The sequence below is a fragment of the Zalophus californianus genome, chromosome 7 (assembly GCF_009762305.2).
Source record: "Zalophus californianus isolate mZalCal1 chromosome 7, mZalCal1.pri.v2, whole genome shotgun sequence".
Classification (NCBI taxonomy): Eukaryota; Metazoa; Chordata; class Mammalia; order Carnivora; family Otariidae; genus Zalophus; species Zalophus californianus.
This window is the reverse complement of record NC_045601.1, coordinates 16,903,856-16,924,072: the sequence shown is the minus strand read 5'-3', so window position 1 is coordinate 16,924,072 and position 20,217 is coordinate 16,903,856. Positions and strand designations below refer to the sequence as shown.

Here is a 20,217-nt window from a genome sequence, read left to right as displayed (position 1 = left end):
TAGATCATGCTGGGAAATTCTGAAAATGATCAGCTTCTGCTGAAAACATTCACAGGAGATTGTTAGTTCTTTCCTGTATGGAAATAAGATTTGTCTTTTAGACAGGGATTGACCTATAGTAAGGATCAAAATCATCTGCATTAACAACACTAGGGGCAGTACAGTATAGTATACTACATGTGTGAAAAAGGTAAAGGGTTTAAGTTCAACTAACTAGTCAGCAGTCTAACTGAACAGATGCCAGAATAGTTAAAATAAGCTGAGACAGCATTACAAAGGAATATTGTACCAAGAACCAGGATAGTGAGACTTAAGTCAACTCTGAGGGAGGCCACCTAGTGTTCATTTTGGAGGTCACACTTTAATGATGGTCTTTGGTGGCAAAAGGGAGTATTGTTTTAAGGGAAAACAAGATTGTGAGGTTAGTTCAGCTCAGTTTGCACTGATTCAGTGTTTACCATGGATCAGATACTATATTAAACATTATTAATACAACACTAAGGTATGGGCCTTGTTTGTGTGGTCCAGTAGAGACAGGCTGCTTAATACAGCTGTAAGCACAGCACAATGGGCTTTTGAAGCAGAGTACAACTTAGGCAAATTGGCAGAGGCCAGGAAAGGCTTCCTGGAGAAAATGACAACTAAAAGGAGTTTGGAAGTTTTGGAATTTAGCCAAGAAGGGCAAGAAACAATGCAGAGAGAACTTTGCCCATTAGAAACCATTGAAGGGATTTTAAAAAGTTTACTCCAAAAAGCTATGATACATAGTTTTGAATATTTGGATATGTGATGAAGGATTTTTTTGTGGCTCCCAAGGAAGACAAATGAAAGCAAATTTCAGTTCAGTATATGAAAATTAATTTATTTAGTAAAACCTTATAGTAAAGCACCCCAACATAATGTAAATTCAGTAAACTGATTAGTGACTGGCTGTCTCGCAGTAGGTTCACATGATCATTTCATTAACCCACAAAAATATGATTTTACTTTTTGTTTTACAGGACTGTTTCAGATTCCATTCATACACTAAAACCCTGCCATAATGCTGTATCAGTAAGAGCTGTCCAAGTGAGGGGAAGCTGCACTGGGAAATGGGAAACTTGATAACAGTATATTTTCAAGTACAGGTTGGATGATAATTTGTTGGGAATGCTGTGGAAGTGATGGTTAAATTTGGGTTAGAGATGCTCTCCAAGGTACCTTCTACCTCTGTGATCCTGCAGCCCTCAAAGAAACTATATGATAGTTTCATGAATAAAGGCAGTGATAATGAACAAATTTATAAACCAGGGTTTTTTATTTATACTCCAGAAAGCTTATGTTTCTTATTAAATCTGGCAGAATTCACCAACTGATAAGAAATGTAACACTATCCAAATGTACCTTCTTTTACTCATGGTTACAAATACTCTTAAAGCAAAGCAAAGCTTCAAACTTGAAACTTTTTGCAGCCCAAGTTAGTATTCTAAGCCTACACATATGGCTCCCTCCGTCTACCAATTATTTACTATAACAACCCAGGGAAATTGTATGTATTGCTGCTGGAACCTGAGAAGGGAGCTAAGAACATATATGAATCCTTCAGACTTTTTACAGCAGCATATAATGTAGATGAAAGCAGAGGCACAAGTTTGCCACTCACTGTGCATGAAAAATGTGCCCCCCAGGAGCTACTCTTCTAGGAGTCAGATCAACTCAGGGCCCACTCAGAGCAAGGATGTTAGTCTGCTGAATGGAATGGGAGTATGCCTGGGAAGTAAAGAAAGGGACACTGAAGCTTAGGCTGCAGCAAGAGATTCATATAAAGGGAAATAAGTCAAACGAAAATTAATAGCTATGTTTTTACTATGGAAACCATGTGATTACTCCTGGGAATGTATATTCATAAATATAACATGATATATTTCATTTTAATAAATTATACACACATTGATGGATAAAAAAGGGAATGAAAAGACTTAATTGTCTGATATAAGTACTTAAAAATTTCTTTTGACTTTTTTTCTGTAACATTACTTTTGTAATAACAAAGTCTTAAAAATTAGTCTCAGCAATAAAACTATAAACAGATTAAAAATTCCATTGGCAACATTTTCTTTCCTCCTCTGATTCTTTATAATTCAAGTTACTAATTTTATCAAATATTTCTGGGTCAAATTTATATAAAAAAGCAGATTGCATATATGTATTCCATTTAAAAATGTTGACAAAAAACCCCCCGAGGTAAGGTGGCATAAAAGAATTGAAAGTATTTATTAGGACAGAAAAACAAAACTTTACCATAATTACTATCATTGGAATTATAAAGTAAATGAATACATGCTTTAGGAGCATTCATATAACAGTGATTTGTCATTAAGGTCTTCATGTTCAATAACATACTTAACAAACTTTGGAAAGACAATGTCACAAAATTGTTTTTAAGCACTACACATTAACCTGAAACTAATGTAACATTATGTCAACTACACTCAAAAACAAACAAAAGAAAACACCTACATGTTAGATTATCATTAACAATCTAGACAAGGGAGGAGGGGGGGAGGATGGGTTACCCTGGCGATTGGTATTAAAGAGGGCACGTTCTGCATGGAGCACTGGGTGTTATACGCAAACAATGAATCATGGAACACTACATCAAAAACTAATGATGGAATGTATGGTGATTAACATAACATAAAAAAAACATTGTAGACAAGGACAAAATATTCTTCACTCTTACCACATCATCATACTAGTCTCATATATGTTATCTATCACATTTTAGTTTGGGAGTCAGCTCAGTTATCAATATCAAATTCTATTTTATTGCACAATGTCCAGTTCAGCAATTTTGAACTATGTTGTAAAACTAAATAAAAGCAAAAATCCTTAGGAAAAATGTACTTTTCCTTTTTCAAGAAAAATGAAGTTGGGTCTCAGCAGCTGACAGAGTTCTGTTCAAACCTACTCTAACAGAGGAATCTGTCAAAATACTTTCCTTTAACAAAACCTTTAAAAAAAATGGAAACACTACAAAAACCTGTCATCTTTGCTCTACTCAATTCCTTACGAAGTTTATTAAACTTATTAAGGAAATAAAATGTGGAAAGATTGAAGAAAATATCTACAATAAAAAGGATAAACATTAACACTGGCCAGGGCCACCAGGGAGGGGTAATTATCTCCCACAGTGTCTATAAAAAGAATAGGAACCTGTTGGTGGTTTGAGAATATTAAGTTCCATAACATCAAAAATGAAGAGCAGGTTCCATGAGCTACAGCAGGTTCTACAGAATAGCCTGTTTGAAGGCAGTGTATACATGAGCAAAAGGATCCCTCTGATAGTCTTCCACAGATTCCAATTCTCTTGCCATCAGTCATCTCTCTGACTCTGCAACTATGACACCATCAACTGACACAAGTCAAAACAGGGCATCGATATTACCAATAGTTTACAGAAGCTTCCTCTGCAAATTTCACATTTTCCAATAATAAAAATCTGCATAGAAGTTGTACTTTGAAACGCTAACGATATGCTTTACCTGAAATCTTGTAATTACAGTATTTTCATGAGAAAAGCTGTCTAGTAACATAAATGGCTTCTGAATCAGTTCCACAAACAAGACAAGGACCTAAAACATCCAAACTGTTCACAGACAAAGTCCTGCTGGGAAGCAAGCTTGTGATTTCAATACGGTCTTTTGCAGGATCAGTGCTGAGCCAGGAGCTTATAAGAGACTGGTGAACATTAGCCTGGTTACTAATGCTGTGAGACAAAAAAGTACTATTTCTTCCTCCTGCAAGAAAAAAAGGGGAACACATCTTTCAAGACTAATATTACGTTAGTAAACATCTGAAATTCTGTTGATATTTTAAAAAGGCTAGAATTGAAACTTAATTCTCAGAAAACAGGGTGATGACTCCATTATCACACATCACCATTTTTGACCAAAGGCTTATTCAGTGATATTAAATCCTCAAATTCCCATAGGATATTATGGATATCAAACTTGAATTCTTCAAGCAAAGCAGGAGATTTTAACCGTCCTTCCGGTGATTCTTGAATGGAAAGTCTCGGAAATGTAGCATGAAGAACGCTGGCTGTGCGAAGTTAGCCAGCTTATGGCATTTGTAGTCGTCAGCACCAGTAGTAAGCAGCTGACAGATTTCAAGCCCTATGATACTAGAATTTACCCTGAGGCAGGAGAATGGAAACATTCTACCATTCTTTAATGTGAAAAATACGAGAATTTCTAATGTGGTATTTAAAACTATAACAAAATTACACACAAGAATCTTCATTAAATCTCTTCATTAAATCCTTTTACCTTGGTTAAACAGTGATGATTTTTCAGGTACGTCTGTGGAGGCATCCCAATGCCAGAGGGATCCATCCTCAGAACAAGTAAATAGATGATCTGGGTTGGACGGGTGAAAGTGCACTTCCCACACTAAAAGATAAGAACGAAGAAGCTAATTCCTGTGCAGAAAAGTTGAACACACTTTAAGACCCTATCTCTAGGCATCATATTCCATTAACCTCCATCACACACCTTCAAACCCCAAGTCTGTGATAAAAATCAAAGGCTTCAGAATTAAAGAAAAGATATAGAAAAGCCATTCTCCAAATGGCTATAACACATAGATAGGATAAAGAAGCCAAATAAATCTACTTGTGTATTGTGCTAGCAAGTGAATGAAAATAAATGCTACCAGAATCTATAAAGAACTTATCAAACTCAACACCCAAAGAACAAATAATCCAATCAAGAAATGAGCAGAAGACATGAACAGACATTTCTGCAAAGACATCCAAATGGCTAACAAACACATGAAAAAGTGTTCAACATCACTCGGCATCAGGGAAATCCAAATCAAAACCTCAATGAGATACCACCTCACACTAGTCAGAATGGCTAAAATTAACAAGTCAGGAAATGACAGATGTTGGTGGGGATGAGGAGAAAGGGGAACCCTCTTACACTGTTGGTGGGAATGCAAGCTGGTGCAACCACTCTGGAAAACAGTATGGAGGTTCCTCAAAAAGTTAAAAATAGAGCTACCCTATGACCCAGCAATTGCACTACTGGGGATTTACCCCAAAGATACAAATGGAGTGATCCGAAGGGGCACACGCATCCCAGCGTTTATAGCAGCAATGTCCACAATAGCCAAACTATGGAAAGAGCCTAGATGTCCATCAACAGATGAATGGATAAAGAAGATGTGGTATATATACACAATGGAATATTATACAGCCATCAAAAAAGGGAAATCTTGCCATCTGCAGTGATGTGGATGGAACTAGAGGGTATTCTGCTAAGCAAAATAAGTCAATCAGAGAAAGACAATTATCATATGATCTCACTGATGTGAGGAATTTGAGAAACAAGACAGAGGATCATAGGGAAAGGGAGGGAAAAAATGAAACAAGACAAAACCAGAGAGGGAGATAAACGTAAGAGACTCTTAATCTTAGGAAACAAACTGAGGGTTGCTGGAGTGGAGGGGGGTGGGAAGGATGGGGTGGCTGGGTGATGGACACTGGGGAGGGTATGTGCTATGGTGAGCACTGTCAATTGTGTAAGACTGATGAATCACAGACCTGTACCCCTGAAACAAATAATACATTTTATGTTAATTAAAAAAAAAGAAAATAAATGCTAGTCATTTGACCTATTACATTTTTTTATGGAAGAATATGACAATGGGATAATTCCTAAAATATATACTTTTAAGATTTTATTTATTTATTTATCAGTGAGAGCACACAAGCAGGGGGAGCGGCAGGCAGAGGGAGAAGCAGGCTCCCCGCTGAGCAAGGAGCCTGATGCGGACTCGATTCCAGGACGCTGGGACCATGACCTGCGCTGAAGGCAGATGCTTAACCAACTAAGCCACCCAGGTGTCCCTAAAATTTTTTTTTTAATTGGTAAGTTCTCTTATTTTCAATTCCTGTGTCATTAACATATGAAGAAAGGTTAGGTGCACCTGAGTGGCTCAGCTGGTTAAGCGCCTACCTTCGGCTCAGGTCATGATCCCAGGGTTCTGGCATCGGGCCCTGCTTCTCCTTCTCCCTCTGTCCCTCCCCCTGCTCATGTTGTCTCTCTTGCTCTGTTCTGCTCTCTCTCTCAAATAAATAAATGAAATCCTTAAAAAATATATATGACAGTTATATTACTGGAAAAACAGAGAGAATACCATAAAAGTAACATACAAATGAATTTCTAAGCAGCAGTTCAATTTTGCTTCATGCCAGGCTTCTGGATACCTCTGGTATATATCACAGAAATACCAACTAGCTCCTAGCAAACTAAAACCTATAAATGCTCCCAGAATCTGGACTCATTTTCAGATGGAGGGCTTTTAAGAAGCCAGTCTGGGATTGAGGACCCTGCAAGTTCTAAACCTTAAGGGAACTTTGTGTGTCAAGAGACAAATGGGAGCCAATAACTGGCCAGGACGCCTTAGGAGGTTCTCTGCAGCACGCAAATCAAACAGGTAGTCTGTGAACAAGGGTTCTGTGATTCTGGATTAGAACCTTAAAGAGGCAGCATAGAAGGTGCCTGGGACATAGCATAAAAAGTGCTAGAAGGCACACGCTTGCAACTGGGCAATTTTCATTCTGACAATTACCACAATTAAGCATCATGCCACAAAACATTAGAAGGTCATCTTCCTCAAGAGAACCTGTTCTGGGCAAATTCCTATGTAAAATACATTCATACTGTTTCAATAAAAGAAAGTGAAAGCAAATAGCCTGTAGAGCCATAAGCCGACTGTACAAACCTAGATTCTTAAGTATTTATTTTCAGAGTAGAAAACAAACCTCTGTACTAAAACATCTTATTTCATTTCTAGCCAAGAGTCAGAATGAATCAAAACAATACATTATGATCTGCTACATTTGTATGTATTGCTTGGCAATACAGGCTGGCAGTTAAAAAGGGGGCTGAAAGAAGAGATCTGAAAGTTTGTAATATTACTACCACTGGCTTAGCCAACATCAGATTCTATGAGGACATACCCTATTTTTTATTTTCCCCCCCTTGGGTACAGTTATAACTAGAAGAAGCAAAAAATTTCTATCCTTTTATTTGCTTAAATATAATCTTAAAAATCATTTATCTTTCCAGGGTGATAACGGAACTTAAAATCGAGATGTTACAATACTGGTATGTTTCTACTTCTGTACTTTTATTCAAGCAAGGCTTAACATAAACTTCTCTTAAGTCAGAATTTAAAACTATAATTTAGTCATGATATCAAAGACGGCGATAAATGAAAAATTTCTGTCTAGTCAAAAAATCCCCACCAAAATCAAAAGATGAACAAAAAAGGGACAAGATCCTATATATACTGTTCCTGTTTAAAAAAAAAAAAGGTACAATTCTTCTGTGAGGAACACACAGGTTGGTAAATATTAACAATAGCCTGCATTTGCATGGGAAAAGGGCTTCCTCTTATACAGAGTATGGCAATATAAACTGGTATTATTTTTATGTATAACAGTTTGATAACATGTATCACAGCTTTATGTTTTGGCTAACCAATTCTACTTCTAAAAAATTATCCTAAGAAAATAAGCCCATAAAGATGAACATATAAGGATAATCACTGTGTTTTTTTTTTTTTTTAAAGATTTATTTATTTGAGAGAGCGAGAATGAGAGAGAGAGTACATGAGAGGGGAGAGGGTCAGAGGGAGAAGCAGGCTCCTCGCCGAGCAGGGAGCCCGATGCGGGACTCGATCCCGGGACTCCAGGATCATGACCTGAGCCAAAGGCAGTCGCTCAACCAACTGAGCCACCCAGGCGCCCATCACTGTGGTTTTGAATAAAATAACAAAACATGCTGAAGAACTTAAGTGTCAAATAAAAAGGGATTAATTATTATACATTTATATAATTCAGCCAAAAGCTACTGTAAAATGATCCGTGTTTATGATTACGGAAAGCTGCTTACAACATATACTACTACCCAACAAAAACTTAAGTATCTCCACAGCACTTACTTTCAGCTTCATGAGCCTTCAGCAGAGACACAGGCATAGTGCCTTGTCTAACATCCCAAATACTCAGCATTCCATCCTGGCCACCAGTAGCTACAACATGCTGCTGGTTGGGATGTCTGTCAACACAGTGGAGGGGCACTCGGTCACCAGTCCTTTTATGGGAGATACGACATCAAACATGTTGTGAAGTAGGATTTATTTTTGCATAATCCATGAAACATGTTTTACTCTAGAAACTAAATGATGACTTTGTGGCTGGAGCTACTAGCTGAACTTAAATCATGTCAAAAAATTGAGTGCATTAAATATATTTCTAAATATTAGAATTTTTCAATGAAATTAAAGCCAAAGTTATTCCTTCTTCAATTTGGAGACATAAGGAGCATGATAATCTGATGGTAAGATATGCAAACATATATTTCCATTTCTTGGTATTTTAAAAACATTATGTACAGCTAAGCAGCATATTCTTTACTTTTACCTTATTTAATATTTTGTTTATATAATTACTTTTTCAGTTTGACACATTCTATATTCTTATTAGGGAAAAGAAAATTGCACACATAGAATGGGAATTTTTGCTCAGAAAAAATATCTTGGATTGTATTTTTTTTTTTAAGATTTTATTTATTTTTTGACAGAGGGAACACAAGCAGGGGGAGTGGCAGAGGGAGAAGCAGGCTTCCTGCTGAGCAGGGAGCCCGATGCGAGACTCAATCCGAGGACCCTGGGATCATGACCTGAGCCGAAGGCTAACGACTAAGCCACCCAGGTGCTCCTCAGACTGTATTTTTAACTCAGTCACATCTGGAATGCATTGTACCTATCAGGAGAATCCTTTGCCAAGCAAAAATAAATTCCCCATTAAATAATATAAACTTCAAAGAGATAACGGCTCTGAATCAATATGACAAATATTTACTAAATGCAGCACAGCAGTACCAAAACCATCAAATTACACTTGCTTTACCAAATTTAATCAGGGATCATTCTCTTCAAATGCAATTAAAATACAGTATGGTTTAAAGTCAGTTGCTATAAACAATCGAACAAATTAATTTTGCATTATGCTACTGAAATTACAAACGAAAACTTACAGTGATAATATCTGAGAGGGCTCATTTCCTTGTTTTCTGAAATCCCATATTTTTAATTGCCCAATTGAATTTACTGTAAGAATCTCAGGAGTTCGAAGGAAGGTTACAGCATGGAGTGTACTGCTATCTGCGTTGTCTACAAATTAAGAAAACAGTCGTGCGCGTTAATAAGTCCTGCTTCTCCACAAAATTCTTAAATCGCATTCCTTCTATTGATTGAAATATTACAAGTGAACTTTTAAATAAGTCACAGTCTAATTTCTATAGAAAAATGCACAGTAATATATATGTTAAAACGGACTCTCCTTTGATAGAAATATATTACTTACAGAACATCTGACTGTTTTCCAAACCGAGGGCAGAGTTTTCATGTATTTCTCTATTTCCACCTAAGATTGTTACCCTCCAATGCTGATATAGCTATTCAAATTCTCCATATCCAATTTTATATCTCCCACTAGTGCTTAACCCAGAACCTCCAAACCCCAGTGCTTCCTACAGAGCTCATTCCGAACTTGTATCATTTGGCTGACTCATCTCAAATCTATTCATCTTTAGGGTCGCCTGGTTGGCTCAGTTGGTAGAGCGTGCAACTCTTCATCTCAGGGCTGTAAGTTCAAGCCCCATGTTGGGTCTAGAGATTACTTAAAAATAAAATCTTAAGGGGTGCCTGGGTGGCTCAGTCAGTTAAGCATCTGCTTTTGGCTCAGGTCATGATCCCGGGGTCCTGGGATCAAGCCCCACGTCAGGCTCCGGGGTCAGTGGGGAGCCTGCTTCTCCCTCTCCCTCTCCCCCCTGGCTGGTGCTCACTCTCTCTCTCTCTTCTCGCTCTCTCTCTCTCTCTCTCTCTCTCATGCTCCTCTCCCTCTCTCTCTCAGATAAATAAGTGGAATCTTAAAAAATAAATAAAATAAAAAAACCTTAAAAAAAAAAAATCCCTTCATCTTCAGCCTCATTAACTCTCTTCTCCATGAAGTCCTTCCGGACTGGTATATACCAGTCCTTTACCTTTTCCTAAAGTATTTAAGTTATACCACATAATTTTTTTTAAGATTTTATTTATTTATTTGACACACAGAGAAAGATAGAGAGAGGGGGAGTGGGAGAGGGAGAATCAGGCTCCCAGCTGAGCAGGAAGCGCGATGTGGGGCTTGATCCCAGGACCCGGGGATCATGACCTGAGCCAAAGACAGACGCTTAACTGACTGAACCACCAGGCGCCCCTAGAACACATAATTTAACATATACTTCTAAACTTTTGTTTTGTGACAGTCCTCCAAACTCCAGGCAATGGTCCTTAACGGTTAAACAAGCATTCTTCAGAATTAAAAAAAAGTAACAATACAAAAAACTGATTCATGGGCTGAATGCACAGAGGTTCTGATTCAGGTCTAGGGTAGTAGGTTGTTAAAACTATTGTCAGGCTGGAAAGCATAGTTGCGAACTACTAGACTAGAATAATCCTTCTAAAGCATGACAGGGAGTGTATCATCCCCTTGCTCGAAAAGATTCAATGGCTTCTTAGTGGCCCAACTAACAAAATGTAACCTCTGTAGCTATGCATTAGACTCTTCACAACCTGGCCCCAATTTACTTCTCTTGCTTTATCTGTCACCTCTCCTACATAAGTATGGAAAACTACACTTTTTGTCATTCTCTAAATGGACTTATCCTGCCATGTTATTCCCCTTGTTTGGTATGCCATCATTTAGTATTATTTATGGTCTAGAACCTAGATTAAATCAATTGCCACTTGCTCCTCAATTCTTTGATAATCCTCACCAGCCAAAAAAAAAAACCAAAACCAAAACAAACAAACAAAACACTCCCTCAAAAAAAAAACCCAAAACGGTTTCTCCTGCGTAGTAATTCATACATGCCTTATCGACCTACTGTCTTATAAAGGGATCCTACTCTGTATATTTTTACATCCCTCAAACACTTAGCATTGGGTCTGCTTAGCACATGGTAGGTGCTCAATTATTATGTGATAAGAAAAGAAGTATGATTTTTCTTACCTATGGTTCTCACCGCCTCCTTGTGATCGACTCTGAAGAGATTGATCCGACCATCTTCTCCGACGGTGACAATTTCTGGGTTACTGCACACGACACCTGTGCACGGTGCACTGCTGCAGGAAGGACTGCCCGGACCCGTGTGGTAGTGAGCGGTTGTCCACTGCTGGCTGACCGACAGAGTCTAGGAGTCAGAAATGAGAGTATGATGAATCAAAGCAAAGCCCTAAAAACTAGCACTTTTCCCTGAATAAAGAGTATTTTAAAATTCTGTCTCATACCCTCCTAGAAAAAGAATAACTCTCTCCTTTTGCCTTCGTATTTCTGGGCACTAAAGCTTAGAAACTACTTCCATCAAAGTTCTGTATACACTGGATTAGACTAAAAAAATGCTTTTCAATAATATCTCAAACTTATCTCAAAGAAATGGTTTAGGTAACAGATAGTTGTGTGTTCAAAAGCAACTCTAAATTCTTTATTTTTATTTTGTTTTTTATTTTTAAAGATTTTATTTATTTGAAAGAGAGAGAATGAGAGAGAGAGAGAGAGAGAGAGAGAGCACATGAGAGGGGGGAGTGGGAGTGTCAGAGGGAGAAGCAGACTCCCTGCTGAGCAGGGAGCCTGATGTGGGACTCAATCCCAGGACTCCAGGATCATGACCTGAGCCAAGGGCAGTCGTTTAACCAACTGAGCCACCTAGGCGCCCCTCTTTTTTTTTTTTTTTTTAAAGATGTTATTTATTTGTCAGAGAGAGAGCATGAGCACGCATGCGAGCGAGCACAAGCAGAGGGAGAAGCAGGCTCCCCGCTGAGCAAGGAGCCTAATGTGGAACTAGATCCCAGGACCCTGGGAACAAGACCTGAGCCAAAGATACTTAACTGACTGAGCTACCCAGCAGTCCCTAAAAGCAACTCTAAATTGCTTTTTTTAAAGATTTTATTTATTTGACAGAGAGAGACACAGCGAGAGAGGGAACACAAGCGGGGGTGGGGGGAGTGGGAGAGGGAGAAGCAGGCCTCCTGTGGAGCAGGGAGCCCAATGTGGGGCTCGATCCCAGGACCTTGGGATCATCATGACCCAAGCTGAAGGAAGACGCTTAATGACTGAGCCACCCACATGCCTCACAACTCTAAATTCTTAAGGGAATTAGCCTACATCTAAGAAATAAATCTCTACTGTTTTCTAACTGAAACCATTAAAAGAAATACGTAGGAAGATCTGGGTCTTATATTTACTAGCATGTCTATTAGGAAGATGACCTTTATTAGCCTGAAAATCTAAATAAGCACTCTCTTCCAGCAACTTAAAACTGTTACTACAAATGGGGCTATTTTAAAGGACTGCCCTACCATTATGAAGGTCAGCACTCAGGCTTTTAATACACAAGAAAGGCATTGAAAAAATGTCAAGTCTTGGGGCGCCTGGGTGGCTCAGTCATTAAGCGCCTGCCTTCGGCTCAGGTCATGATCCCAGGGTCCTGGGATCGAGTCTCGCATCGGGCTCTCTGCTCCACGGGAAGCCTGCTCCTCCCACTCCCGCTCCCCCTGCTTGTGTTCCTGCTCTCTCTCTCTCTCTCTGTCAAATAAATAAATAAAATCTTTAAAGAAAAGAAAAAATGTCAAGTCTTCATATAGTACATCCTCTCTTATAATTAAAACCTAGGTTCTATCCACAGAAGCAAAGTAGCTGTCCCTGTTCTCTCTCATAATACCCAAGCTAGAAGGTACTCTTCCTTTGAAAGATCAGAATAGTAACTTAAAAGAGAAAATTACAGGAAAATTACTTGCCAGAAAACCATATTGATAGCTCTGGACCAACAGACTTTAAGAGATTGCTAATTTCAATAAACGCTCACCCAAACCTGGTTTGAGAATTAATCTACTAAAAGATAGGTAATATATTTTCCCCTCCATATTTTGAGAATATGAAACTTATTTGTGTCATTATTATATATAGTCTAGTTTTGGCCTCCTTAAAAATAATTAAAATATAAATTCAATTTTCAAGCAAAAATTCTTTACCTGGTTATTTGGATGGTGAAGGAAAACTGTTACACATCCTGTTGATGAAGCAGCTACAATTCTTTCCTGGTCAAAAAACTAAAGAGAAAATTCTTGCCTGTTATGGATTCAGAAATACCAATAGGAAGGAAACCCATTTGTTTAACTCAATTAGTAGTGTAACAATTTTTAAAATGCAAAAAGCCTATAAACACTAAGCAAATAAAATGTGATGATGGATCTGAAAAGTCAAAACCACTACACAAATGAAAGGATTTTTATGAACAATAAATTTTTCCCCCTCAACTCCTTCACCTAGAACTGGTTTAATTTTGGACTAGCACCATAGAGGTTTAGAAAATAATCATTCCCAGGGTTAGGCAGCTTTCTATAGAAGAAAATGCAGGGACTTTGAAGTCCTACAGACCAGGATTTGAAAACTTAATTCCATTTCCCCCAATTTTACTGGCTTTGAGACATTAACCAAGTTAAGTTCTCTAAGCCTTGGTAAATTTTTTAAAATGGAAGAACTAATCCCCACTTAGGGGGCTGTTATAAGAATTTATAAAGCAAAACCATGTAAAGTGCCTTGCATAGTATTTGTCCCATGGTGACATAAAACACCTGATTCACAAGCACGTGATAAAAATATTAGACTTTTGTAAAGCCCCCCAAATGGTGTTTGGCACACAGATGGCCAACTAATTAAACAAACAAATCAGGATTTAAAAAACTGTGATTAAATTCACATCCCCTTCCCCAGTTCTGATTCTGCCATTGAGTGGCTATATAATTAATATTAGCAAATCATAACCTATAGGGAACTCAGTTTCCTGTAAACCTGGAATAAGACTAGACAAAATCTAAGGTCCTTTGCATCTCTAAATATATCTCAGTTTTTTAAAAATTAGCTTTTGGAAGTTACACAGACTTACCTGTAAATCCATTACATCGCCATGGTGTCTGATATCACACAGTAACTGATGGTCTCCTTCAAACCCTCCATCAGAGTCCAAGTTCCCAAAATCTCCAATAGACCACAGTGAAACATAATTTTCCTGTAAAGCAGAAAGTTTTCTCTTGAGATGAAATATACATCAAACTCTTGAACATTAAAATCTGTATTGCCTTCAAACAACCTTGCTTTAAAAGCATCTCAGATAAATGGAAGGTGATAGTTTAAAATACGAGATTCGAGGCTCAGGCACATCATCGATGGCTCTGAGGTACCGGACAACGGAACCTGAGATGGGAACTTGGGGGACGGAGATGGCGAGAGGAGCTAGAAGGCGAGAGTTCGCGCGCTGACCCCCAGCGGCGCGGTTCCGGGAGAAAGAGAGGAAGCAGGAGGTTCCCGCCCGGGAGCGGAGGTACCTCATTGTCCCAAGAGCCCGCAGCGAAGGTATCCGCGGTCTGCAGGCTCCCCGGAGGTACCGGTCGCCAGCGGGTTTTGCTGATTTTCTGAGACACAAACTTAGCATAAATATCCTCCATGGCAAAAGCGACCCCTACAGTTACAGCAGGAAGCACTGCGCGCGCCTCCGAGTCCCGCCCCTTCCCGCGGAGTCTGATTGGGCTGGACGTTACAAGGCGGACGGTGGCTGCGGAGAGCCAATTCTCGTCCTTCGGCAATGCGGGTGCCAACAACCCCCAAGCAGGAGGAAGTTGGAGCGCCCTTCCTCACCGAGGTGGCTTTGAACAGAGTCCTCAAAGTCAGTATAGGAACACTGAAACGGTGCATTTGTAAGAATGTAAGAATGTAAGAAAAATTTAAGAGCAAAACCAAAACAAAATCAATGCAAGAGAAACCACCTAGTAGCTACACCCAAGCATTCAGTTTTGTATCTCAACACCCATTGAAAATACTGAAAATCCTTCAATTCTTATAGAAGTACCTTCATTACTGCACAAACTTATTCTAAAGGTCTCCCTCTTTGTCTGTCAAACAAATACTTTGTTTCGAAGTTGTTAATACACACTGTCAGAGCTTGGAGTTGGAATTCTTTTTTTTTTTTTTTTTTAAAGATTTTATTTATTTATTTGAGAGAAAGAATGAGAGAGAGAGAGAAGAGGGTCAGAGGGTCAGAGGGAGAAGCAGACTCCCTGCCAAGCAGGGAGCCCGATGCGGGACTCGATCCCAGGACTCGATCCCAGGACTCCAGGATCATGACCTGAGCCGAAGGCAGTCGCTTAACCAACTGAGCCACCCAGGCGCCCCTGGAGTTGGAATTCTAAAAACTCCAATTCTAGTTTTGACTCCACTGTCTAGCTATGTAAACTTTCTCAATTCATTTATGTATGTAATTAATGAATTTGATATGTAATGTCGACAGCCTAGGAATTAGTGCTCTAGGTTCCTGCTTCTGTGCTTTGAATTACCTACAATATCCTTATTCCTTTCTACTTCTTAGAATCCTGGTCATCCTTCAAGGACCAGTTCCTTCCCCTATCTTTTCCTGATTACTCCAGCCCATGATGATCTAAATAAGTATAGCACTTGACATTTAGACCAGAATAGTACTTATATTTTGCCCTCTGCTGCCTGTTTTCTTTTAATGCAGATCTCCCCAATTAGAATTTAAATCCTATTGCATACAAAAGGTATCATTTTTTAAAAACTCCTTTATAATACATTCATAACTGTGTGTTGGTTGTTTCTTTAAAAGGAACCGTGATATCTTTTTAACGGATATTAGTAGTCCTATTTCACAGCCACAGCTTATGGAAGCACCACATGTAGATGCAATTCATCTAGGTCAGCTATATAGAGACTTACCAGGCTCTTGTTGAGAATAGACTGGTTTTGTTCTTTTAACTAGAATATTAGGAGACTTCAGAGATAAGATAGAAAACTAGTAGAGTCCCAAACTGACAATTTTATTTCTAATATTAAAGAACACTGAGGTGCTTCCTTAGGGCAGTAGGCAGTTCGTCAGTCACATAAAGAACACCTTTTTGAGTGTGGTTTCATTTATGTCACAGAATCCCAGAAAACAGGTAATGTAGAAGTATATTTCGGAGTGGTAGTAGAGGCTGTTACATTTGACAAAATCTGAAGAGAATTGGAATTTGAAAATCACTGCTCATGCAGTAGCGTAGAGGTCTTGACATTGCTTTGTTTCCTTTCTTAAAAGTTTATTGGACTAAATGATGACTGGATTCTGTCAGTCTCAGTTCTGATTAGGAGGCAGCAAGTTGGATGTGCCGGGCAATGTTCCCTGTCAGCTTCCGGAACTCATTGTCTTGCAGGGCTGGTAGCGATAAAGCTGGTGTCCAGTCTAACGATGGAATTTGTGGGGATTAATTAGCTGAAAATGCATACTTTTGTTGGGAAAATAACACATTCTTCATTAGATACTGTGGTAATTTTAGCCGATTGCATTGTTTGCAGGAGCAAAGCATTCCCACGCTCCACCGCCCCCGCCCCCCCCGGTATGGTGTTCTTCCACTCTCTTGAGTATGTGCTTTAGAGTTGAGAACAAACCAGGGTCCTAAGGTCTCTGCTAACCAAACACCGATGTACTTGTCACAAAGCTACAGGCTCGAGTACTCGGGTGAGAGAGGGCCTTTGCCCTCCGGTTCTATTAAGATTATTCAGGCTCCACCATAAGGAGCTCCGACTCGAACAGACCTAAATATTAGACAACTGGGTTGGGTGAGGAATACGGAGGAAGCCCACCGTCTAACAATCTGGAAAGCTATAGGAGCAGACCCGCGGCTCGCAACAGCTGACTCAGCTGCGACTACCGAGCTACCGGCAGCGGCGTAACCGGATCGGGCAGACGCGACGGCACGAATGGGTCCCGCCGTCGTGCCACCGCGCTCGGTGACCAAGGCCGCAGCCAGGCACGCGACCGACCACGCCGGGGCCCACCCCGCCTGGCCGCAGGGCGAACTCAGCAAGTTGGCGGTGCGCAGCCCGAATTCTCAGAGAGGGGGCACGCGGCGGCGGCAGCAGCGCTGACTCAGCCCGGGCTCCCAGCCCGTCCGCAGCAGCCGCAGCAGCCACAGGCGCAGGCAGTGGGGCACGCGGCCACCCCTGCCCGCGGCCCCACCCCGCCGCACCCGAGGCCGCGCAGCGTCACAGAGCGCATGCGTGCCGCGGGGGATGCCGGGAGCGCGCAGTGGCGGCACCGGCGGCGACAGCAGTCACAGCGGAGACTACAGCGGGGACGCGAGCGGGGCGGTGACCGTGTGGGAGGTGGTCTCACTCTTGGGGAAGCTGCTGGGCACCGTCGCCGCGCTGAAGGTGGTTCTGTACCTGCTCCGGGTGTGCTTAGCGATGGCCTGGAAATCCGGCGGCGCCAGCCACTCGGAGCTAATCCACAATCTCCGCAGTAAGTGCCACCCCCGCCCAATGTGGGGCAACTGGGCCAGGCTAGGCCTGGACTGGGTCTCCCTGGGCCGTCCGGAACGCTCTGTCTACGCCCCGGCCCCGTGCTGGCTGGAGGGTACGGTGCAGTGTTGCACCAGCAGTGTCGAGCGGCGTGCGCTTGCTATCGCCTCCCCCGGGGACCTGTCACTCATCGGCGACGTGGACTGGAAGGGTAGAGAAAGAGCCATGGGCTGCTCTTGATGAGGCAGGGGCAGGCGTCTCCCCACGGGCCTGGGGGAGGGGTTGCGGCACAGGTGGTGGGGATGTCACTCGAGTCCGCTGCCTGCTCGTTCGGGTCTGGCGGGCGAGGGGCGTGCCCTAAGGGTGGGGAGATGTTGACCTGGCCTAGAGGCTGGGCTGGATCTGAGGGGACCCCACCCTTGACCTCCGCGTCGTCTCGCCTTCCTTCTCCTTAATAATCGGCCTCACTGCAAGCATTCTCTCCGTCCTATACAGCCTCCCCCGCCCTCCGTTTTTTCCTCTGGAGAGAGATGCCACCGTCTGATACAGGCGAGGGGAGGGAGGGAAAGATGAGAGTATTGTCATTGCGGATGCTGGGAGAAATTTCTGGGGCGGCTGTCCAGTGGAAATCTTCGTGGGGGGCGGAGGAAGAAATAATCAGAGGATGCTGTTTCTGAGAGACTTGTGTTTCAGGAGCTTTTAGAGGTCCTGGGATCCAACAAATGATTGTGTATGTGGAACGTTCTAACTTTTTTTCAAGGCGATTTCTTTATATCATTTTCTTTAGTTCTTGTATTCCTTCCTTTTATGATAATTTTAGGGTGGGGTGAGTGCTGTTACTTTCTTTTGTTAAATGGAAATATAGTGTTGCTGTCCGGTCGGGAGACCAGAAGGATCGCAGTCCGTAATACCTTCATTCTAGTCGGAATTTATAGCATTGTTTGCCACCAGCTTTGCAAATAATCGTATCCTGCCACGTGGTGTTTTTAATTGTCATATGTTATTTAGCTTTTCTTGTATTTATCAGGTTTCCTAATTCGATTTGTAACTTCCTTGAGGGCTAGGACTTTTTTTTTTTTTGTCTTTGAATTCTCTCAAACTTAATTCTCATTCCTTTTTTCGTGAATGCAATTAAATATACATTATATGCTTGGATCTGTGCTAGAAATAGCAAGATGAGTGAGAGAAATGGCACATGGTTAGTACGTAGTATTAGTCATTTGACTTTTTTTTTATTACAGTATTTAAAAATTTTGTAATTGTATCCTTTGCATTTAGTAATGAAGAATGTTTAGATTTCAAGATTCTGTCAAGCATTGCCAATGTTCACTTTATGGGAGGATATTTGAGTGGAAGTAGACATTTATATGCTGAGACAGTATTTTTTAGTCTGATTTAGGTTCCCATGGATTACAGATAAGCTCAATATGTGGTAAATATTTTAATAACATTTCTTAAAATGATCTAGTGCCTGCTATTTTAGTGTACATATCCAAAACATTCTATGCACAAATTGTGACTAAGTAATTTTCCGCTGGTAAGTTATCACAGAAGGCACTAGCCGATGGCAGAAATTTGTAATCAGGCTCTTAATGACTCTCCTTTTTGGGTCAAACTGGTAGTAAGTCAAGACTAGCTCTTTCCCCAGTGGTTTTATAACCATTTTATTGCAGTGTTATTTTTCCTAGCTGAAAGGTCTAAGGATGTTTTTCTATCAGAAAATTTAATAACAAATATTTAACATACATGGATGTCAGTATTGCACATATTTAATCTTACACTGTATCTGTGATGTGTAGTAGGAAATTAGAGTACTCAAATTGTTTAGCCTGTTGTAACACTTGTGCAATGTTAGTTTCAACTTCTTGCCGAATTCTAGCTAATAGATTTCATTTTTACTTATTAGTTTATTATAAAAGCAGTATTTTCTTGTGAGAATTTCAGTTGGCACAAAATTTGAAAATTTCTCCCTTTTCCTAGTTATTCCATTGTTGTGTGTTCTTAAAGGCTTCTAGTTGAATCTTTAGAAAAAGATTAAAGTTTGATTATGTTGTTGAATCACTCTATTGTATACCTCAAACTAATATAACACTATACTGTTAACTATACTGAAATTAAAATAAAGAACTTAAAAAAATGTGCTATGTTGATGTTGAAGTGAAAAAGGATCTGCAAATTGGAAGAGGAAGCAAATTACAGTTGTATATTTTTTAAAAGAAATGAAGTTCACGATTGCTTTAGTTGTAATATTATTATAATTTTATTGAAAATATCTACTGAGTTTTCCTTTTATAAGATGTCATAATAGAAATATGGTTGTATATGATTTCATAGTTGATATATCATTTATGGAATATTGTAGAATGTAATGGTATGTCTCAGTATTTCATAGCTTATGATGACAACCACTTTTTTTTTAAGATTTTATTGATTTATTTGAGAGAGAGAGAACACTCGTGTGAGCAAGAGAGAGAGAGAGAGAGAGGAGGAGAAGAGGGAGAAGGAGGAGCAGACTCCCCACTGAGCAGGGAACCTGACATGGGACTCAATCCTAGGACCCTGGGATCATGACCTGAGCTGAAGGCAGATGCTTAACAGACTAAGCCACCCAGGTGCCCCAACAGCCACTCTTAAGTAACTTAGAACAGTGGTCTAAAACTTGAGCATGATTCAGAATCTCCTGGATCCCCTGGAGAGCTAGTTAAAACAGATTGCTGTGGCTCAAGAATTTTTTTTTTTAAAGATTTTATTTATTTATTTGACAGAGAGAGAGA

At 40.3% G+C, this 20,217-nt stretch overlaps 2 protein-coding genes across 2 annotated transcripts in view; one reads left to right on the top strand and one right to left on the bottom strand.

Moving 5' to 3' along the window:
- Positions 1-841: 841 nt before the first annotated feature.
- NUP43 (nucleoporin 43) lies at positions 842-14,641 on the bottom strand. The gene is made up of 8 exons (XM_027603638.2): positions 14,482-14,641; positions 14,043-14,165; positions 13,129-13,206; positions 11,111-11,291; positions 9,093-9,228; positions 7,996-8,147; positions 4,311-4,433; positions 842-3,779 (listed from the first exon to the last, which is right to left on the bottom strand). Exons 1-8 carry the CDS (start codon positions 14,599-14,601, stop codon positions 3,550-3,552), a joined length of 1,143 nt encoding a protein of 380 aa, XP_027459439.1. The 5' UTR covers positions 14,602-14,641; the 3' UTR covers positions 842-3,549.
- A 2,558-nt stretch (positions 14,642-17,199) lies between these two features.
- PCMT1 (protein-L-isoaspartate (D-aspartate) O-methyltransferase) overlaps positions 17,200-20,217 on the top strand; it is a 43,571-nt gene continuing 40,553 nt past the window's right edge. Inside the window, 1 exon segment of the mRNA XM_027602831.2 lies at positions 17,200-17,444. Coding sequence (XP_027458632.2) covers positions 17,216-17,444 — 229 coding nt within the window. The 5' untranslated portion in view covers positions 17,200-17,215.